The sequence below is a fragment of the Pyrgilauda ruficollis genome, unplaced genomic scaffold (genome assembly GCF_017590135.1).
Source record: "Pyrgilauda ruficollis isolate IOZ18807 unplaced genomic scaffold, ASM1759013v1 scaffold54, whole genome shotgun sequence".
NCBI lineage: Eukaryota > Metazoa > Chordata > Aves > Passeriformes > Passeridae > Pyrgilauda > Pyrgilauda ruficollis.
In genome coordinates, this window is record NW_024527044.1 from 1,760,239 (window position 1) to 1,783,917 (window position 23,679).

The 23,679-nt window shown below is 36.3% G+C and overlaps 1 protein-coding gene across 1 annotated transcript in view; it reads right to left on the reverse strand.

Annotated features, from left to right (window-relative positions):
• Positions 1-22,484, reverse strand: part of APOB (apolipoprotein B) — a 36,052-nt gene extending 13,568 nt beyond the window's left edge. The window contains 25 exon segments of the mRNA XM_041480872.1: positions 348-724; positions 2,440-2,585; positions 2,854-3,041; positions 3,166-3,341; positions 4,583-4,793; positions 5,364-5,485; positions 5,726-5,908; positions 6,130-6,341; positions 7,382-7,549; positions 8,360-8,551; positions 8,843-9,019; positions 9,565-9,802; positions 10,140-10,351; positions 11,822-11,968; positions 12,131-12,248; positions 12,419-12,646; positions 13,437-13,656; positions 14,409-14,494; positions 14,682-14,806; positions 15,770-15,925; positions 16,109-16,262; positions 17,284-17,429; positions 18,250-18,365; positions 20,990-21,028; positions 22,371-22,484. Of these exon segments, the coding sequence (XP_041336806.1) occupies positions 348-724; positions 2,440-2,585; positions 2,854-3,041; positions 3,166-3,341; positions 4,583-4,793; positions 5,364-5,485; positions 5,726-5,908; positions 6,130-6,341; positions 7,382-7,549; positions 8,360-8,551; positions 8,843-9,019; positions 9,565-9,802; positions 10,140-10,351; positions 11,822-11,968; positions 12,131-12,248; positions 12,419-12,646; positions 13,437-13,656; positions 14,409-14,494; positions 14,682-14,806; positions 15,770-15,925; positions 16,109-16,262; positions 17,284-17,429; positions 18,250-18,365; positions 20,990-21,028; positions 22,371-22,428 (4,195 nt within the window). The 5' untranslated portion in view covers positions 22,429-22,484.
• Between the last annotated feature and the right edge of the window lie 1,195 nt (positions 22,485-23,679).

Below are 23,679 nucleotides of genomic sequence, written 5' to 3' on the forward strand. Positions count from 1 at the left end.
TTGTGGGCATACCTGCACATACACTTACACACCTGATTTTGAAAACAGTTGATTTACCAGCTGCACAAGTGTTTGTACAATGCCTTCAGTTTTGAAGGACATTTTCTTCTGTAAGGAACACCCAGGAAAATATGGACTGTAAAAGTCTTAACTGAATTAAACTGACTTCAGCTTCAGTGTCTGAATAAACAGACACACCTAACATCTTCAAGATCGAAGGGAAAGTGATTCGAGATTGTGCAACACCTGTCTTTAAATAAGAGCAGGCAAATGACTGTACCTGATATAAGGGATACAAAATAATTAAAGTAGGTTTGCAAATATTGCAGTATAGCAAACACTCTTACCTTTCACACTGTAGGAAAGCAGTTCAAGAACTGAATCAGCGTTTGTGTTATAGGTAGCTTTAACGCTGGTTGCTCTCTCTGTGGTGCTGTTAGTCACGGTGTACGCGGCTGTCCAGTTGTAATAGTTGCTGTACACATTAGCAGAGACCTCTAACTTGCCCAGCAAAGGCACATGGAAAGGGTAGGATTTTGGAAGAGTAAATGTTGGGATTCTGTACTCCTGAGATGGCACACTTATTCCCATGGACTCCACTACCAGAGGAGGTGTTTTAACAGTCTTCGGCATCCATATCTCATCAGATGATTTTCCCGCAAATGGCAGTGGAATATCAATTACAAAACTGTTTTTATTGAAGTTGTATCTGACCCGGCCTTCACTGGAAAATAAAGATAACTCTGTTAGAACTAAGTTCATAAAGCATATGTTTTCATGATTTCCTCCTCTGCCCAAGATACTGAGCTTACTTACATGCTTATATCAATATCCTGACTTTAGTTTTAGAGAGAAATGTAATGATCAAACATTAAAGTCAACATTTTCAAGCACTCATTCATCAGAATTTATCAAAAGTATTTTTGGTACCAGGGAATTGTTTCAATGTTTTTTTCCTCTTATTTCATAAACAAAGGGACTTGTAGGTAAAATAAAAAAAAAATCCTCCAGAATCACTGGCACACTTGTGGGATGCTGAGTACCAGAAAAATGCAATTATGTTTTTTAAAAAAGTGATGTATTCTTAGAGAAATGCATGAAATCATATTAGTGTTAAGAATTTATCTACCTTTCCCATTACAAGCATTTCAAAAGGTTCATCGAAATATTCAGCCTTTTTTTTTTTTTTTATTCTGAATAAAAGGAAATAAAAATCTAAGCATGTGACCAGGAACCAGGACTGGAAAATGGATCGTTGGCTGAAAAAACATAATTAGGAAAAGGCAACACAGAAGGAAACTTGGCCTTAATTTCTGAATGAACAATAAGCTGGCAAAGATACTTTTCTTGTTTTCCTAACTGGTCTTTCATATTGCAAAATCTTTAATTTTTACACTTAGAGCTACATCCTAAGATGAAAATTAAGCAAAAGCTTTTGATATTTGTTCCTTTACAAAAAAATTACAAATTTACAAAAGGAAATTTGTTCCTTTAAAAAGCTACATAAAAGAGCAGTAAAAAACCCTATTATTATTATTATTATTATTGTAATTATTATTGTCATTATTATTGTCATTATTATTATTCTTATTATTATTAGCACAGATGACAACAACCTGTGAGAAAACAGTTTTTTCCTTGCTTACACTTAGCTCAGGGGCACAATGGCAGCAATAGAGATGTGTATCATTAACACACCATATCATATTAGCACAATGAAAGACAATACATGGAAAAACAGATCTAAGAGATACAAAAGTGAAGACTTCTCCATTTGTTTTTGCAATCCAATCTTACACTAGCCTCTGTTGTCCTCTGCATTTATTTCAGCATTTCATTTCTACGAAATTTAACAGACGGGTAATGACATTCATACAAGTCCTGTGAAACTCTATTAGGTAGAAGAGATGGGACCAAACGAGTGCAAACATCCAGTCTGTATGTGTGCAACTTCCCTCTGAGCACATCAGGCATGGGAGGAGGCCAGGTTGCTCTACTGCTGGAGGTTAACCAGTATGTCTAGGGGAATGGAAGAACTGTCCAACAGGACTGCATAGGAAAATGCAGAGCTATGAGGGTTATGGCTGAAGTGTCAGTAGGGATGTAGGATACAAATCTATGAGAAACTTGGCTTCAGTATTTCTGTGGCTTAAAGACTGTTGAATGCTGTATTTTTATTCAGTATGCCTTATAATATAATACAACACTTTGGGATCTATTCATATACTACATGAAGTCAAATCTGTATCAAATATGTGCACCAATTCCTCCTTTCATTTCTCTGACCATAAAGTTCTTTGTTATGATTCCAAATTTATGCTAACGTTTACAGCAGTTCCATGCTGTTTTATAAAACCAAAGCACAATAAAGTAACACTAAAATGTGAACAAATATCTGTTTTCAGTTTCCTGTTTCACTATCCTAATTTCATTCCCTACCTTTTCAGGAAAAGTTCTTCAGGAATGGTGACAACAGGCAGGTTGAGTTTCTGAATGTTCAGTTCCTGCAGTGCACTTAGTTTGTCTTGCAGAGTCTGGGCATAAGGGACATCTTTTGATGTCTTTTGCAGCCAGGTGTTGGTTGCCTGCAATGAGGAGAAAAGTTTTTCAAAGTAAATAAAAAGTTTTAGGATTTCCCAACGAAGGTATTTGAAAGTTATTTGAACTACCCAAATACTGGGGTAGAGCTACCTACTAAAGTGACTCATTCTATCAAAGCTGGAAATACATAGCTTATTCAACATGATGAGTGGTTTTACAAGTAGTTCTTATTTTAGCTTTCATGGGGGAGGCAAGAATTCCTCAGGGCTATGTACTGAAGCTGTAATATCTACTGCAGGTTGAAAACCATACCACAATAAATTGTGACACGATATGTCGCAGTGTCATGTCTGTATGAGCCACTTTCCGATCCAGAAGTTCATTGGTATGCTTCTCTAGAGTTTTTGGGTAGTCTGAAAAGTCAACTGGGAAGGCAGAAGACAGTCTTTTCACAGCAGCACTGATACCTGAATTCCACTCTAGCTCAACTTTCTCAGCATCTAAAAATTTTAAAAAGAAAAGGGTAAAATTAGTACCATTCTTTTTTTGAGAAATACTATGAACTAATGTAAAAAGATGCTTAAATTTACAGGTTGTGTATGTGGATCATGTTTTTGCCCCTACCATATCTGAGAAGAAGTCTTTTTGAAATTGAGTTTCCATGAATTGTTGCAGCTGAGCTTATTTGAAGATATCCTTTGTTTGGTGAATAATTAACCAATGCTTCACTTCTAAGTTCGGTTTCCAGGCGAGGAAAAGAAATGGTGCCTCTTAACATTGCCTCTTCCACACCAGCATATCTGTGAAAGCAAAAATATATGTAAATAAAAATATTTAATTGTATTTTTTCAGGAGCATTTTCAGCATTTAAATCTATAGCACAGGCATAATAGATGTTATAAAAAAATTAGATTGAATCAAATTTGTAAACATTGTTCTAATTCAATTAATATTTTCAGCTTCTGCTAGTTACTTTGAAAAACCTGTAGTAGACTATTATAATGCTACTGTGCAGATACACACAGTAATGAGTCTGTGTTAATTTCAAAGGAGTGAAAAGGATGAAAATATGTACCTGTCCTGGTAAAGTTGTAACTGAACCAAATTCTAAATGCCTTACTCAAGCTGAATTCTCTACTCAGGATACAGACTGTGGCCATGAATCACATAGAAACACAACACTTGGCAAAATATATTATGCCAGTGGGCTTAATTTTCCTTTATTCGCATTTATTTTATATCTCTAACTTTGTTGACTCGAGCAAACTTTTAATGTTATGTTAGTGCAAATGAAAGGGAATTGAGGTCTCTGACATCTGTCCAAAGCTCCCACTGATATCAGAGGCAATTCTACATGAACAGCAAAGACAAAGACTCCCTGGGGCACCATCAAGATCACAGAATTCCATGGAAGATTGAGGTTTATTAAAGAATGTGATCAGCCCATTTCACCATGGGCTTGTGAGGCAGACAATTTTAGAAACCCTGGCAGGCTGAACATTTTTGTTAGCTCCCCTGTAGATGTTCCCGGAAATATTCTCATCGAGAAGCGTGGGAATTTTTACAGGAAGCTCTCAGTTATTTTTGGTTTTGTTTCTTACTGAGTGCCATTAGATTTCTTCATGGGGAGATGTAATAACTTTTTTTAGAGCCAAGCATATCCAGTAAAAGATAATACCTCTCTGAACAAACCTTGCCTTGTTTATATCCTTGCATTATCACACCTGCAATAACAGTAGTACAATGCATTCTTGTACTCATGTGTGTGCAAACATGCAAGAACTACCTCAAGGAACTTGTAATTGAAATTATATCTATACGTATAGTAGGAAAGATCAATCAGTGTGTTATATGTATGCATTTGATTACTATTACAAATAAAATACTTCGAAGTTTTTTATAATGGGGTTTCAATGGCAAGTTTATCTGTCTCTGTATTTAAGAAATTTCTCCAAAATGAGATAAAATTTTAATACATTTTTACACCCAGTGAAACCTTTTCAAAGGTAACTTTTAAATTCTAAATGTTTTCCTGATTTACCTTATCTGGCCAGTAAGAGTTACTTCTGTAATCTTATTGTTGTTGACATCTAAGACAAAGGTGTATGCTTTCTTCCCAGAAATGGATTCATCAGTAATTCTGAAGTTTGTACCAAAGTCAACACCAACATCTGGAATCTGGACATCACTGGTCAAAATCTTTTTTCCTCTGTTGTACCTGAAGGTCAGTGTTGCCTCATGCTGGTTTACACCTAGAAAATATAATGTACTTTGGTTATTCACAACTGTGGAATCTGTTTGGACTTTTCTTAAAAGAAGAACAAAAAAGAATCAGCTGACAATTATATCCCACTAAAGATCTAACACAACTTTTAATGAGCCTGATTAGCAACTAGGTCATCTTTCTTCTTCTCATCTTCTAAACACACCATGGGCTGACCCACCAACTCATCAATACTTTTGTTATTTAAATGACCCCACAGATTTTTTGTATGCTTTCACTCCATATTTCATAAGAACATATTTTTCTCTTGCTTATATAGACCCCCTGAACACCTCCTCTTCCTTTCTTCCATTCACCAACATCACACTTTTATTAAAATCATGCAAAATACAAAATCGGCCTCTCATCATGAAAATCTTGCACTGGGATTACATGAAAGGAAATGTAGTTAAATTGTGGGCCTGCTTGGGTGTGAAAATGGTATTCTATCTTACATGGTTAAGAATACTATTAAGATCATTAACAAAAATGTCTTTTCTGTAAAATGACAGTTCAAAACTGAGAAAAACCACACAGGGTTTTTTTTTTTGACTCTTACCTTCTGCCTGGACAGCAAACTTTAATGTGTCTATCTGGTCATTTCCCTCTCTCTGCAGTTCATAGTTTGCACTTGCAGAGTATTCCTTTACTTCGCCTGTGGACACTAATTCAACTTCAAATCTACAGGAGTAAACAAATGTCTTATGAGTAACGTTTTTGTCCATGACTACAAACAGAAGAAATCATACATACAAATCATATCATACATAGAAAGAGTTCTCAACAGCTCTTTTTCTGAGCTGCTGCTGCCAGTAAGCTTTGAAAGATTTTTAAAGGTAAGCTTCATGTGAGAGATTACTGGAGAATAAGCGGGAAGGTAGTTAGCACAAAATAAACATAGTTTAAGCTGACATGACTTACCTGGATTCTTCAGTCAAGGGAAAGTATGGAACTGTCTCTGCGTCAGTGGAATTAGGGTACAATACTTTGGTGCAGAAATTTAGACCAGGAATGAAAGGCTTACAAGAAGTTGAGGTTTCTTGGTTCTCTATCAGAGTTGGAATCTCTTCAGTTTTGGCTGGAGACACCAAATGCAGCGTATTGCTGGAACAGAAAAGTCAGTAATTTATTCCCAGGACAAGTGCTCAGATGTCCTATTAACACAGTTACTTCTAAATAAAAATCGCTTATTAATGTAGGGGCTAACTGATATAGCATCTGGCTTTAAATGATGTAGGTATTATTAGTGGTAATTATAATTTAGCGTAGTGAGCCATTTGCTCTCTCTAAAATTAATGTAAGTAGTTCATTTCAGTTCTCATTACCTGATACTGAGGAGTTTTACTGGACTCTTCGGAGCAGGAATGCTGAATTTCAATTGTCCAGCTTTTACACTAACATGTGCTTCTATTCCAGATTCATGGAATATATTAGAATTCATCTCCACACCACTTCCAGCAAATTCAGGCATGTTTATTCCCAGGTGTGTCACAAACTCAACTGCTACTGAAGGTTTAGCAATGAGATCTGCTTGCATCTATTTAATAAAAACAAAATGGGGTATTTATTTCCCTGATACACTTCTTGCTGGTTATACAAAAAACCCCATACCACTCCTGTTAATACTCATGCTTCAGAAAGATTTTGTACATAGAGCTACTTGCATGTATTTTTAAATCTGAAGACAAGAGCAAGTTCTCCATTGTAAGAAATAAAATAGCAGTTTTCAAAGACAATGAGCAAACTGTTTTACAAAAAATAAATCAATTCAAGATTTGAATTTCTCTAAACATACACTGGCTTACTGTCAAACTTTTGCTTTGGCCATTAAGAAAGAAGGGACAGAATGCAAAATTCTGGAAAATATTTCAAAGCCAACTGAAGGGCAGCAAGTACTAAATGTGAGTATTTATTTCTTATTTTTATTTAGATCTTGTATGTGGTAGAAAATTAAAACGTTTAGATTAACTCAAACTAACAAGAAATTCTTACAAAACATTGACTAGGTTAGAGCAAGGTAGTTATTAGAACTGTAAAAAGGAATAGAAAAATTTATTTTCTTTTAATTTGTATAATTAATTTTGTGTTGCATGCCTTTTCCTTGTTACAATTTTAAGATGTTTCCTCTCAGGTGAAAAAATATTTTACTTGACTCAATTTTCGACATTTCTTTTAACCGCTAATCAAATTTTTTCTCTTTCAATTTGCCACAACAAAATGTTTTGTTAACTTTTAGGCTTGAACAGCAAATTCACATACTGTAGCTTTTGTACTGTTGTATTTTGAATGCAGGGGGAGAGAAAGAAAAGATCAAAAAGTTTTCTTTTTGAAAGTGGTTGAAATACTTGTAATTCATAAATGTTATTATGTCTCATTTGTAATTTATTATATGCATTACCTCTTAATCTAATTTAAATGTCATCCACAAATTAACCAAAGACCTCTAATGAGTTAGGGTTTTTTAATATTGAGAACATTTTGCAATCTTTAAAATGTTTCTAGTGTTACAATTTAATCCATAAACTAAAATGTAGATTATTGGGAGGAGAAAAATTACAGACAACTATTGGGACTTACGCTTTTTTGATGAAGCTTTGCAGCTACTCTTGCCCCAGGTGTTGTTATCCCAGACAAGGCAAACTTCAGTTGCAAACCTGCTCCAGTTGGAAGCTCAAACTCATTGTCCATGAATATGTAGTGGATAAATAGATCCCTGTCAACACCTTTTGAGATGGCTTGTGCAATCTGGGAATCAAACAAAGAAATGAACACTAACAAACCCACACCTTGGAATATGCACATTTTGTACTTTTCAAACTGATCAGGGAATGACTGCAACTCTATAATCCAAAAGTTAATTTCATATGGAGTAAGAATCTAATTTCCACAGATTCACTGCTTCAAAAAATATACTAAAGACTGTCAGCAAAATCTGAACTTTAAATGAATACCAGATTTTTTACCAGCCTTGACACACACGTTATCTACCTTAACATACACATAAAAAGGCGAATTGGTTTAGGTACCATGTAATATTCTGGTTTCCCCAAAGTCAATGGCAAAAGATTATTTTCACATAAAAAGGCGAATTGAATTCTGGTTTCCCCAAAGTCAATGGCAAAAGATTATTTTACTTCAGTGAAAGAAGGATATTACCAAATATTCCTAAAATGTACTACATCTTTTTTTTTTTTTTTAACATGACAAGGGTGACATTTTTAATATTAAAACATATTTACATAATTAAAAATTTCGTCATGTAACTTAATAGCCAGTACCAAAGTTTTTGGGAATTGTTCCAGTAGATATCTCAATAATACGAGCTGAACTTTCCCTTTTTCCTTCCCCTCACCAGTCCTCTAGGAGGACTCCACTTGGTTATTGAGGAGTCTTCATAGATTTCTCAGTCCTTCAACATAAGTCTGGATATTTTATTTTAAATAATTTTATTTTCATGCTGTTATGAAATATTTTTACATAATACAATCTAAATCTTAAAAAAATCTGTTTGGAAAAAAAAAGTCGATAATGCACATTGCTGCATCAGAAACGTACCATTTCAGGAACAGTCTGAAGAGTTTTAACACTCTTTAAAATCAAGCTTCCCAGCAGTTTAAAATCATTGAGTTTCATGTACCCAAGCTCTTCTCCCAGGATCCTTAGATATGCTCTTCCTTCCGGAGCTTCTTTGCTGCCCAATTCTTTTATCAGTTTTTCAAGGTTGAGTATTATTCCTTTCACAATATCCTGAAAATTCAGTCAGAAAGCAATACAACATTTATAAGAAGCATGTGAGGTCATTTATCTAGAACAGGGACTTTGTGAATGTCAGCTACTCTGCACATACACTTATAGATTTCTCTTCATACAAAGATCCCTCCAAATACAATTAAAAAAACACATTGTTAAATAACATTAAGGATTTCTGTTTATCTCACCATAGAGGAGAAGGAACATATAGAGTAAAGCACTAAGTTTTGTAATTACTGTGTAAAAATAAGAATGCTGTGCTGCACAGAGAATGTTTTCAAGCTGTACCTGATCCTGCTTGCCATCCTGTGAGTAACCAAAATAGTCAAAAAGTGCCTTGGAAACCTTCTCTGGCACTTTGCCATCAACCCAGTACAAGGCCTTGGTTGCAGTGTCTGGGAAAAATCCATTCTCTCCAAACAATGCTTCCAGTGTTGGTTCAAATCCCTTTCCATCCAAGCCAAGCTGAAATGAACAGAAAGGACAATCCATAACTGAGACAGTTGTCTCCTTTTCTTTGGAACTTTACAGCAAAGAGACTTTCTGGGGAGCAAAAAATGCATTTAAAATGTATCCTGGAAGCCCATGACTGTTAGCAGAAGATATGGAAGACTATGTCTCATAATTAATTTTATTTGTATGGTGAGGTTCAACAAAAACCTATGCATAGGTTGTATCTCACTTAAAATCTACTATGAGTACTTCAGTGTGCCAGTAATGATTCATTAGCACAAAGTCAATTTGTTATGGATGGGTTCATTTTACCCTGAGCCCTTTAATAACTTCAACAGGGTCGTCCATCCAGTCAGTGGCAAGTGACATCACATAATGAATGGCTTGCTCTAAAGCCCATTGAGACCAAATCAAAGTCCCCTTGTAGTCACAATGATCTTTAGACTTCTCTCAAGGCTTTTAAAAAAATACATTATTCACGGGAAGTTGTTATAAGAAAACAGAAATGAGAAAGAAAGCAGCTGAATACTAGCAAATGTTTTTGATAATTGTTGTACCTCAAAGACATCACTTGGGTCAAATCCATAGGCATGCAGGGTGGTTTTCAGCATGGTCTCCTTAGGAACATAGCTGTTTGAATCAAATATCATATTTCCTTCTACTTTGGCAGAGATGGGGTCAATTCCAGGTACAGAAACTCTTTTTGAAATCTGATAATTTTGTGAGAATTTTCTGAAATCTTTGGCTGTTGGGAGCTGATTTCCTTTCAGAGCTTCTTCAACTCGGCTTTTCAGACTAGGGAAGAAGATAGCAATTAAAATATGATTAGTATATATTCCAAACACTCATTTAGTCTCAGTTAAGGGATTTTTTTATGGCTTTGCAGACATTCATACAGCTGTGCTGATTGCTAATGGATTGGTCTCTGCACATGTTTAACAGTAAACATAAGACTTAAGGAAAAGACTATAATCTGGCACTGTCCTGACAAAGCCAATTTACTCAGCTGATGTGCTTGTACAAATAAACAGAAAAACCAGTCAAAAATTCCACTGCTAGTGAACTACTACTGCAACTATGGTAAAAACCTTTTTCTTCCAATGAGACCAATATACACCTAAATTTCACTTACTCTTCGATGCCCAGTTCTTCAGAGTCCAGGATGTTGGCAATGTGTGAGGCAACAAAGCTTTTCACCTGCTCACTATTCTCCTTTGTGAGTAGTCTCAAAATCTTTGCAAGATCACTTGGAGAGGGATTTTTCATCACTAGGAGATAGGATGCCAGACGTTTTTCTGTGGGTGCATCCAGTTCTTGGAAAGCTTTGAGAAGGGCTGAATGGTCCTACACAAATAGAGAAAGATTTGAATCGATAAACTGGCTCATGGATAATATTTCTAAAGCCTTTTGGGAATATATAGGGTGAAATAATCACAGAATATTCTTAATTGGAAGGGACCCATAAGGATCACTGAGTCCAAGTCTTTAGTGACTGCATACCTATTTTTGTACTTTATTTCTACAGCCTACCACCACAGTTTCTTTGAAACTATTTTGTTAAACTTTCTTTTGCTAGAAAATATTATAGAAGGTATGGCTTTATTAAAAGTGATTTTCAGAGAGTCAGAGGATCACCGAATCATTTGTATTGGAAGGGACCTTTGAAAACCATTTAGTTCCAGCTCCTCTGCCATGGGCAGGGACACCTTTCACGGGACCAGGCTGCTCAAAGCCCGATGCAGCCTGGCCTTGGACACTTCCAGAGATGGGGCATCCACAGCTTCTCTGAGCCAGTGCCTCACCACCCCCACAGTAAAGAATTTATTTCTAATATCTAATCTAAAACTACTCTCTTTTAATTTGAACCCATTCTCCCTTGTCCTGTCACTAAATGGTCTTGCAAATAGTCTCTTTTATCCTTTATTTTCTCATATTTTAAATTTATTTCTCCCCTCTTTTTTCCCCTTATATTTTTTGTTTGCCTTTTTTTTTTTTTTTAATCTTTTGGTTTTTATCTTGTACATACAAGTTACACTTTTACTTAAGAATTCTATTTTTGATCATTGGGAATCATATGTGCAGACAAATTGTCAAAATTTGGAAAAAAGATAGTTCAATTTAGGAAAAGAAGATGCTCAAAATCTACTGCTACAGGAAAATTAAAAACATTGTTTAAAACTAAGTAATAATTTAAAAAATTAAATGTATTAAACTGAATCTGAGGATACGAGTTTCAGGTGTTTCCAGTCTCCCAGACCTTATAAGCCTCGTTTGGAAACAGGAGCATATCTTTTAGAGAAGAAATTTTTCAATATTGAAACTATCTCACCATACTGAGCAGAAATGCTCTGTATAATGATATCTATTCTGTAAGGGATGCTGTAATGTCACTGCATTGTAAACACACATCTACCCAGTACTGTTAACAATGACAACAAAACACCAGTATAAAACAGGGATATGACTTTTTTCTTAGTTAAATATATTTAAGTCTGGGGTAATTAATTAGTTAACACCACCTTTAAACAAGCAGAACTCCACTTAAGACACTAAAAGGAATAGATTTGATCTTCCCATTTAAACTGAGACTAACTATACAAAGAAACTGCATCTCAAAAGAACAGCACCCACTAAGTCAGGAGGTTTCCCAGCTATGTGTATGGAAACTTACTGAAGGGGTTCTGAAAAGCTGGAGCCAGCTAAAAGGGAGATAGCAGAACTGAAACAATGGGAATAGCTTTGCATATTCAGTAACTTCTGTGAACAGTCAAGGTGAACTGAGAACAGCTTATCCTGGTTCTTGCACCAATTTACCTCTTCAGTAATTGTCATTTTCCTGAACGCCTGGATGGCTGCTTTCTGAACTGAAAGTGATGCAGCTTCATTTCTGATACATGTCTTCAAAGAAGATTTCACACTGGGTTTAGCTTTCTCCATTACTGCACCCATGTTTCCAATAGCCTGGCAGAGAGGAAAACACAGAAAGATGATAAAAACTTCCTCTCCACTAAGAGAAGTAGAGTAATATATGTGATAATATAATATAGTATAACATAATACAATATAATATAATATTAGCATTATAATAATAGCCTGCATAAGGAAATAAGGAAATAAAAATACCCGAAGTGTGAGGTATGTGAGTTCATCTTCCCCAGAACAATCAGTGCCAAGCAGCGATACCATGAAGTCTGCAACATCTGCTATTTCTTCTGTCACAATCTTCTTCTCATTGTAGAACCTAAAGAAATAGATAAATACACCAGAAACACAAGAGGAAATTGGGAAATGTCTATAATTTATTCCTAAAGAGCAAATACATTAAAATAAAAATATCCTTCAAAAGTGAACACTATTAGGGTTTACTCAAAGCACCGTAATTTTGTACAATTGCTTGCTATCATTACTTACTTAGTAACAGAATGACTCAAGCCATAAAAAGAAGCTCTACTTGGCTGATACTGGGCCATGTTAAGAATTTCCCGTATTCTTTGTGGAGTTGGAGAAGGCAACAGTCCCAGGGTGTATGTGACCAGGTCTGCCACAAGTGGATTCACATTTCCAGTTCTCAGGATCTGAAGGATTGCGCTGTAGCACTCTGGAGTCCCACACTGGGCCAGGGCTTGGACAGTGATGGAGCTGAAAGGAGAAGAGATGACTTTTATTAATTAATTCCCTGTTTGCAGTTATCAATGCATGTTGACAGTTTGAAACAAACATATGGCAGGTTTATTAAGGTGTTTTAATATAAATGATGTAAGCTTATGTTCATCTGGAAGCAAATTATGCAAATTCTTACCAAAAAGAAACTTATTGGTTTTACAAGTAATACCAATGACCCAATTAAATTAGAACAAGTATTAACGATATGATCATTACATGGACGTATCTTTTTTTTTTTACTTCACAACAGACTTTTCCACAACTTTAAGTATTATCATCTAATATATTGACCCAGACTGAGGCTCTAGCTCCTTTACAGATGGAGGACATAAAGGATATGTAACCTGGCTCAAGTCCAGCTCGGACAAAAGAGTAAGGGTGTGGAGTGGAGGGCAAGGTCAGACCAAACTAGCACTCTTCCATGTCTGCAGAAGTCTCACACTCAAAACTATTTCTAGTTCTTTGCTATAAGTCACACTTGGGGGTTTGGAATTACAGCCATTGTCCTTGAGCAAAGCTACATGACAGGTATTTGGCTATAAAAACGCATCCAAAGGATTGTGTCAGACACACACAGTTGGCTTGATGCTCCCTTCCTTATTTCCCTCTCTGTATAGTTCTCAGAACACTTATCTTTCTGAAAGACACTCATTACATTCAGTACACCTCTAATTTAAAACTATTTGCAGAAAATCATCAACCACAGAATGGTTTTGCCATGGCATTGATGTGTGGTGTTCTTGCACTGTGAACTACTGAAACACACCTTGAGGTTTCCATCATCTTTGGCACAAGAGAGCCAAGAGTGCTGTTGTGTAAACTCCTCAGCCCAGAAACAAATCTGTAAAAGAGTCTTGCTCTCTGCTGGTTCTCCTGGGAGGCTGCAAGTTTCTGCATTTCCTGCAGAGTTTTCAGAACAGCATCGCCCTGCCTGGGCAGTTTGGCATCTGTACTTTCCATTGCAAGTCCCTTCTCTTCCAGTGCATCTATGAAATTAGAAAAAAATTGCATTCTTTATGTCTTTATAAGGGACCTGTGTTCATTTTTATCTTCTGTCATACATTCAGTATAAATACAAAGTCTGTACATTATTTAATATGATAACTGTTGAAGTTTAACAGCTGAGCAGTTTACAAAAATAATGCTGTGGAATTTAACATGATTGTCCCAAAAGTTGAATATTTGTACACATTCTTTGATATTTTCATGAAGATTATTCCTTAACACCTCTCATATATTCCTTAACACTCTCATTAAAGCATATTTTGCTTTTTAAACTATTAATAAATATATGTTATAAGAAATATTTTATGACTGGGATTAACAGCTGCAGGTCAGAAAAGTATGTTTCAGAACAAAATATACATAGTAATAATGGATTGTTTACATTTGGCACTGAAGCTAAAGGATGCTTAAGAAATTATGGGTAGCTGAAAAGGGTTCATTAAACTAATTTCCAATAAGATTAAAATTACTTTTCAAGCAAATGATACATTTTTAATTTTTAAAGAAGAATTTTAAAATGAAAACACAATGATTATTTAAAATTAGGGCTTTTTAAAACTTCTTGGGTTTTTCCATTTTATACTCAAACTTTTCCTTACTAAGTTGATAAAATTTTATTTAAAATGATGAGTTTATTTGGTCCCCTCGTCTTTAATTACTTCACTATGAAAAAAATTGTCCCTGTATTTGTATTTTGTCTCTGTATTTATAATATTGAGAACTTCAGCTATACCTCCATCAAAATTTTTGTTAGTGATCTTTGGGGTATCTTCAAGCTTCAGAGTCTGGTTGACCTCCGTCATGATACCATAGCTTTTTCTAGGAAAGAAAGACAAATTTAGTGCTTTAGTTAAGTCCAAGTGCTTTTACCAGGTCTTGACAGGCCTCCTGTCTTCTTAAAACCAAAATGTCCATTTAGGGATGTAGTCAGGGCAGAATGTGATACATCACCATTTAAAATGGATATTTATAAATATAGGCTCATAATAAATAGTGAGCAACCTACTTGTATGAGGAAGGCAGAAACAGGTGTTTTTCACTGCAGACAACATCTCTTATGTGCCTTTTCTTTGCATCAATACTGTAATGACAGAACTGAGTGCTCTTCAGGAGGGCAGATAATGGGGTGTTCTGTAAAATAAATAGTTTGGCAGTCAGCTTACTGAGTAGAATAGGAAACAATCATAGTTTTAAAGGCTGACAAAGTTTTACTGTAAGATTAACAGTTACATGTTGGAAATGGAGGTGCATAACTGGAATCATTCTTACACAAAGACAAAATTGTGCCAGTAACAATCTTTGGACTTAAGACTCTTCTCAGCAAAAATCCCACTGAAATGTTCCCTCAGGCCTTATTGAGGTGCTTGGGTTAGTAGTTGCTTCATGACTGATCCCCTGCTGCCTACAACAAAGGCTCCTTCATGAAAACAATTTGTAATTTTTGGAATAGTTCAGTCCTCTTGTAACAACTGTGATGTTCAGTCTCATGACACAAATTTGAAAGATTTCTACAAAAAAGCTGTAGAAGTGGTAGAAATGATAAAAGGTGCTTTCCGCATTATATGAAACCATTTTTTGTTTTTAGTTAAAACATCCAAAACCACAGATGCCATCATATCAGAAAGAAATCTGGCAATATGCATGCAAGCAACTCCATCTGATCATTGTGGACTAACAGGAAGATTGAACATTTTGTCAAACCACTTACTTCAGGGTATCTAGAGCCCTATCCTCCTGGACCTTACACATACTTTAGAGGTTTGGAGGTCTGCACATTAGATAAAATTAGAATTTTGAAAATGATGACCTAATTTGGCTATGCTCTGATAGATTATTGAATAATCAATAGTACTAACTCCAGATATGAAAAGCTCTCATTTAAAATAGAGAAGAACATGAAAGAAGGTAATTTCATTCTTACTCTGTTTTTCTCTATTGACAGCCAACAATGCTGCAGTCTGATCTAATGGAAGGGTGCAATAAAACTATGTTTTCAAAAAATAAGTATAAAAGTAGTCATGGTAGTGATATTTATCATTTTAAGTGTGGGTGTGAAAAATGTTTTAATTATATAATTTTTAATGGCATACTTACTAGTCCTTTTACAATGGCAATGGGGCTGACATGATCTCTGATGGGACTAAAGTTGTCACAGCCTTTCAGGTACCTGGTAATTGAAATATCTTCTGCAACATTCCCTTTTCTGGATTTGAATTCAACTTCACTGTCACACTTTCCATACACAGTATCCTGGAAAGAAGAAAGGAGTCAATGCCTTTGCTCATGCTGTCAGACATTTTCTGATCTACCTGAAAGGCACCCTTTCTGATCTGAATGTCCATGCCTTTTGAAAATGATGTTCAGGAATAACTGTCTGGGTGAGCTTTTTTCCATTGGCTAAAACAATAAAGTGAATGCTTTCAAAAGACCTACCATTGGAATTGTTTTTATGTTTTCCACTGTTTCTGTTGGAACAAGGAGAGCTGAGATGATGCCTCTCTTGAGGTTCAGTACATTCACAGGCTCATCCTTCTCTGGATACAGCTTGACTTTTGTTCCATCCTGAATGCTGAATTTTAGCTCATTCCTGCCCCCAGAAAAACAACATTAGTATGAAGTCATGTTAAAGCCACACAGTGAAGAACACGTTATCAATAACCTACTGGGCTAGAGATAAAGCATCATGTTTATCTTGGTCTATCATTATTTACTATTCACTGCTGCTACTAACAGAAAGTATTACTATTAAAGCAGCAAAATTCTAACCAAGGACATTTTGATTTCGCCAGATTACGTCATCTAAGGGCAAGCAAATACCAAGAGCAATGGCTGAAAGTTGGAATTGCATAAATTCAGAGAGGAGATAAATAAATTTTTAGAATGAGACAATTATTAACTACTGCAATAAACTACGAAATGATGGGAAGGATTCACTACTAGTCTGAGTCTTTAAAGAAAACCTTAACTGTTTTCTGCAAAACATATTTTAACACGGTCTCTAGTTGTTTTGAGATCTATAGCTAGTGAGATGAGATGACTACTGAGGCACTGAAAGAAGCATGAAGGTAAATAACTAAAATAGGCATTGACAAGCACTAGAGACTAGCTGGGTGGAGGGAGTAGAAGAAATTATTTACAAAAGTAAATACATAGGGAAAAGACTAGCTACACAAGCTGTTAGAGATTGGGACTGGAAATCTGGACTTCAATCTCAAATACCTTTCTATTGCACAGTCTGTTAGCAAAGGAAAATTGTCTTAAACCAGCTGAGTGCAGCCATTTGAGAATGTGCTTACAAGAAGGAATAATAATTACACTTGCAATAATCTTTTGGGGCACTACCCAACAACTTCTGTGGATGACAGAAATGAAGAAACCATTCCAGCTGAAAATGTTGTAGTAAAATTCCCTTCCCTCCTGGCAATTGAGAACTATGTTGACTCTTAAGTATATCAGGCATTGTTCTGCTGTGGAACCAGCTTACAAATCTATCATGTTATCATGAAATGTGTTCCATGCCTAGAAAAACATAATCAGGGTGGACTGTTTACACTGCAGCCTGTTCCATGCTAAGGTCCCAAGTATTGATGATAATTGACATTGCTTACTTTGACATGGCATTTGCAAAGTCCTCAGAGTTCTTGGACTTTTTCAGAATAGCCCTTCCCTCGGTGTCAACACCAAATGTCTCCCTCAGGGAGCAATGCATTGTTCTCAGGATGAAGCGGCATAGCTGGGGTACCTCCAGCTCAGCCTGAAAACACAAATATTATATGTCATTCTTTTTAGCAATATCACATTTCCAGGATCACCCTGCTGCTGCTTTGAAAATTCCTTGGGTTTTGTAAAGTCTCAGGATCACCCTGCTACCAGCTGTTGGGAAAGACTCCAAAGTGCTCTAAGTAGCTTAAGGTAACTCCATGGAGGAGATAAGAGGGCAAATATTTGCTTGGCTAATAGCATGGATCATACTAAGTGAGCAACTTAGTTTCTGAGAATTTTGAGTATTAGAACTGTATGAAAACTTGAGTCATTACACTGATAAATGTGTTTAGACTCCATCAGATTGGTATGTGCTAAATAAAAATATTTTTCAGAGTTACTCCATTTTAGGAAAAAACCCCTTAAAACCAACATGATGTTGAGAAAGTTTTGGGCAAGATAAGGTGACATTGGTTACTTAAATGGCCTATGGGACCCTTTCCATCAGCAGGCTTTCATGTGATCTTCGTGGTATCATTGAGTTATTTTAATTCAACTTCTAGAGTGTTTGATGGGCATTGGTAGACCAAGCTTTGGAGCTAAGGAAAACTGAAGTACCAGGTCTTGCCCCTTTCTCATGTAAAAGTACAGCTAGGTATTGAAATGCACAGGCACAGAGGTATGAAGGACTTCTGCCATCCTCAGTGCCTCTGTCCAGAACAGGGGGGGCTTAGTCTTCATGATCCTCAATATGTGCCCTTCAAAAGGATGGTCTTGTTTGGAAAATCATTGAAGGATGCTCCCCAGCTGCCAGTTCCTATGTTGTTAAGTACACAGTCCCCAGCTGAGTGTATTTACTCCTCTTTGCCTACCTTGCAAGTGATCTTTGAACCGCTTCGAGAATCTGCTGTTCCTGTGATCCCACTTGCTGTCTCTGCTTCATATGAGTAAACATATTTTCTGAGGGGTTTAAATCTGGTTGCATCCTCTGCAATTGGGAAAATGAGAGTGGTTTTATGACCTGGGTAGGATATGCATGTGTATTCCTTACAGCGCGTGCTTAGTGTTGTGTAAATAAAATGAATGCCAGAAAAAGGAAGCCTGAAGACTCATGCTCCCACTATTTCCTTTTACAGAATATTTTTCAGAGACAGGAGTGATGCCTTCATGTCAGTTGGATACTTTCTGAAGCAGAGAACAAAACTTCTGGGAGCAGCATAAATTTTGGGGTCCACTGCTCAGATGGGATTTGACACTGTGACCCCACCTGACCTTCAAATCATGCCCAAAAAGCAAATGAGAAAGATAGGAGAAAACTTGAAGTGTGAAACTGTTTTAAAATTACCCTATGGCTTCTAAATTGAGACAATCAAATTGTAATTTTCAAATTGGTAAAAAAAAATTCCTTTCAGTTCAGATTTTTCCATCATAATGCAAATACAAGGTGCATTTTACCAGTCACATGACTGAGAATGAAAGCAAAAAACCATAGAAATAGATAACACACCAAAACTACCAATCCTCAATACAATTTCACTTAAATTTATGGACAACCTTCCTGCCTCAGACTCTCTGAAATATGATTTACTCTCATTCACTTATTAGATCAGAAAATTTTACTAGGGTAAATTATTTCTAATGGACATAAGCTTTAGTTAATTGGAGAACATCCAGAACACGGGAAAAGCTATAAATTATAATTAGATACTCCCTCAGAAGGAGGGAGTATCTCCAGAGGTGTTTCTCTTTCTATCAAAAACCTAATAGGCTTTCTCAAAAGAATAGATTCCACCTGTATTTAAACTCTCCCTGCTGCCCTCAAACCCAGCCCTCTGTAATTTTAAACCCTGCAAACACGAATGAAAGTGCTAATAGAAATATAAAGAAAAAAATAGTCTCTAAGTCAAATACAGAAATATAAGATACTCCTTTGGTGTTTGGATTGAGTAACATAACCCAAACAATATCCTCAATCACAATTCACTCCCACTAAAACTGCAGGCATTGTTTGATGATAACTAAAGATGATAATTAGGCACCTGAAGTCTCTGTGTTTGAGCAGTCTAGATCAATCTGAACCAAAAATTACCGTTCCTCTGGTTTAGACTGAGCAACTCTGGAACTGATTCTGTTGTGATCCTGAATGAAAGGCAATTTCCTAAATTGCTCCTCTGTGGTTATTTGTGACTGCCTGACCATGTGCAGTCCTGATTTACTTTTATAGAAAAACTGAAGATAGGTAATGCTGGTGTAAACCCAAATACCCACCATCAAATCTGCATGACTTTGCCTGCCTGTGCCTGCAGGAATGAAGCTTAATCTTCTTTTATCAAATCTTTGTCATATCAGAAGCCAATGGTAATGCTAACATTGCCCTTTATGCCACACCATTTCATACACAAGGAGGACAACAAATTAGTACCATAAATCTCATTTCCTCCCTGCACTATCACTTTTATAAGCTTTACATACTTTAGCTGAGATTATTTTCATGTAATTGCTAAACAGAATTATTGCAATAATAACTGTCATGCAGTAATCAGCATCTTAAAAACATTTGAGAACTTAATTAAATTATCTATTTAACCCTAGAATTGGCTGCTATTAAAAGATTCATCACTAATCCTGTCACTTGGCTATCTTGTCTCTGACTGTACTCAGAAAAATTTGCAACACCAGTATCTACATTGCTCGAATGAAAATTGTTGCTTCATATCCTGCTTTTAAAGAGAAACCAATGAAAATGGAATACAGAAATGATGAGCTTAGAAATACACAAAACAAATATGTAATTGTATCAAAAACAAACAAGAAATTGGCAGTGAAGGCCAGCTACCAGTCTTTGAGGTGGTTCAGCCATCTGAAGTAAACCAAATTGCCTGGAGGTGGTGCTAAAGCACCCAACAAAGGAAAAAGAAAAAAAAAAAAAAAGCCCCTGAAGACTAAGAACAAACGAACTCATTCAGTACTTTGACCCTGTGGTGGAACATTATGTATCTAACCGAGCAGTCAGCACCAGTCAGAGTTCATGACAAAGATAGTGCATAAAGTCAGCATTTCCTGACTCTTGGCTTGTTTAAAGAAATTGCTGTCCTTGCTGACAGAGTTGATGATTTATTCTACAGGTATTTAGTTAGAAATCTATGTGCAATTACGTGGGCTTAGCAGCAGCTGTGAAGGGTAAATAAAATATGAGATTCAGTCCACACTGAGGTGTAGTGTACTTAACCTCGCTGTTAAAGCTTCACACTTGGTAACCAGGGATTTCTAGATTAAGGAATTTGCATTGACAATTAAGAAATAAATAAAAAAACCCCAACCAAACAACAAACCCACAAACCCAATGGAAAATAGTTTCTTAATGAGAACTAAGAAAGTTCAGAAACTTAACCTCAGCTTGTCCAATCTTAGGAAAGTTTTAAAGTTATTTGAACCAATCCTAATGGATAATTGAATACTTAAAATAAATGGCAAGAAGGACTTAAGAATATTACCATCACATTCATTTAAATTACTTCAGAAGAAAAGATTAGGAACACTCAGGCTTTAAAAGATGTTTTCAGTTAAAATAGTGACATAAGATAACAAAAGGAAATGCAAAAAATCACTTACTTGAACATCCTGGATTTGCACTTTCAGGTGATTCTTCTTCTGTAAAAAACCCAAACAAACAACATTAAAAATTGGAAAAGCTGTTTACAAAAAAGTTTGTAAAACAAGACAGATGAAATGTACATATAACACATTTTACTTTTAAATTTTAGTCTATCTGACCACACAAAAATACTTCAAAATGGATGAATGGCTGTACTCTGGTTTTTGCATGTTTAAAATAGGACAGCTTTGAAGGTTAATACAAAAATTCTCTGCCAATAAATCTTTTCTGAATATTGAGAGTTTATTCCTTGGAGGAAAAGGACACTGGTTGGAAGCCTATTCAAGTTAAGAAGAATTATTTTCTCCAATCAGTCTTAGATATGTTCCATATGATTCTATTTAAATAAAATAAAATTAAATTGAATTAAACATAATCTACTAAATTTCTTGCATTTATTGGATGCTATGTCATTCTCTGGGATATCACACATGAAGGCCAGCACTTTTCATAGTGTTTTTTGTACACTTTCCATGTTTTCATTCTGGAAATTCTAAGTAGACCACTCTCTAGAAATAGACTGTAACATTAGCCACCAGTAACAATAGCATCAGAAATACTACTATTGCTATTAAATAAAATTAATAATATCATTAATAGCAATTAGAAACAAGGTTTATTGTATAGCAATACATTTGTGTAACATCAGTCAGGAACAGAATATTAGTTCAACAAAGATGTCCATATGATTAATTAGATCTTCGTATAAAACCAGACCTGCATAATTACCTCTAGACTCACTTTTCTCCTTAAGCTCCTTGAAGCCTTAGGTAACACTACAGAGCTGTATTCTAAAAAGCCACTTCTTGGGAAGCAAGGATAGCTCACAATCCAGAGCATCATATTGATCTCAGTTGTTTTTTCTGATCTTAGGAAAAGACCCCTCTACTGGCCTACTTATTTTACTGATGACTGTGTCCCTTCAGAACAAAATTGCATATAAATTGCCTGCCAAATACAATTTGCTTTACTGCTCTCTCTTCACATTTGCTGCAAAATAGGTTAGCAACAGCTGGGCCAAGTCTACATGGTATCTCCAAGCTATAGTAGCTCCAAGAGGGTTTAAAAAGACAATGCTACAGAAAAACAGTGAATGCCTTACAAGTTGCAAAATACTTTAAGTCTGTTCAAAAGACATCAGGCAACATTCATGACTTTTCTACATTGGGATCTTCCTAGGACTGCCCATTCCTATGAAGGGAAGACATTATATATTTGCCACACTGAACCTTTCTAATTCTAAAAGCCTTGGTCCTTTTGATTTTTTTTCAATATTGCTGTTTTAATGGGCTCATAAAGAAAGCAGTAAAGAGCACTGACATAAAAGAGAATACTTACGCGTGAGAACACCACTACTGAGCAGCAGGGAGAGCAGCAAGAGCTGCACAGGGCCCATGGTGAGCCCCGGTCCCTCTTGCCGCTCTTTCTTTATCTATTTTTTCTTCCCTCTTCAAGTCTTCCCTGCTGCCTCAGGGAGAGTGAGCCTTCTGACTTGGACCTCCATTTATATAGTCTGTAGCAAGCAGCTGAGTCAAACAGTTTAGAAAGCTCAGAGCAAATTGCCAAAGGTCCAAAGGTGAGAGTCCCAGATCCTCACTGCGCTCCACACCATGCCCTGCTTTGGTTACTGATAGTCACAGAAACATTTAGGTTGGAAAGAACCTCTAAGATCATTGAGCTAACCTCCAGTAAACTCAGGATTCTCCAGTTAGTCAGGACTGTTCATAAATGATTGACAATGGCTCAGTGAGCACTCCTGCTAGCTCCCCATCCTTCCTCCTCTGAGAATCAAAAACTATAATTTTGTGAACTCTGATTTCATGATGAATCCCAACACTTCTAAAATACAGGGCTATCCAAGTGCCTCTTCTACCTTGCCTGCCCCTTCTGAAGAGTTTAGAGCCCTCCACTATGGCTGTCCAGTAATTCAAGTCATCCCACCATGTTCCCATGATGACCACTACATCACAGAATCCCTGCTGCACAACAGCTTCCCGCTCCTGCTGCTCCATATCCACGCTGCGTGCGTTGGTGTTGATGCACTAGAGTTGTGCTCTGGTCCTGCCATATTTTTGAGGGGAGAAGCTCTAATTCCTATGTGATGATTCTCAGGAGCATCCACTGTTTGGAACACATCAACTCCCCTGTCTTTGCTGCCACAAAAGCAGGTCCCCATGCCCTGCCTCTGTTGAGAGGGCAGATCAAGGGACTGTGGCAGGACACGGTCCCTCAAACACTGGCATGCTGCCCCCAGGCTTATCTGAAGGCACAAGACCGAGCTGGAGATAATCACTTCCAGTTCACTGGTCTTTCCCTTAAGCAGAGTTTTAAGAGCCAAATCCCCCAGGTAGAGGCTCTAACAATGTATTCAAATAAATGTACCACATCTACATAAGTGATAACAATGCATAAATTAGAGATGGAAGAAATTATCATTGCATCGTGCTTTAGTGCAGCTGTTGAGAAGCTCAAGAATATAAGTACTTGACAAAATCAGAATATTGTGCAACTACTGGCAGGAGACTGAAAGTTGTTTTTTTTTTTCCTTTGGAACAGAATTTGTCATATGCCTTTAAAAAATATTTGACTTACAATATTCAGGTAAAACAGGTCATGCCTATTTTGAAAGTAAGCTCTGCATAATTCT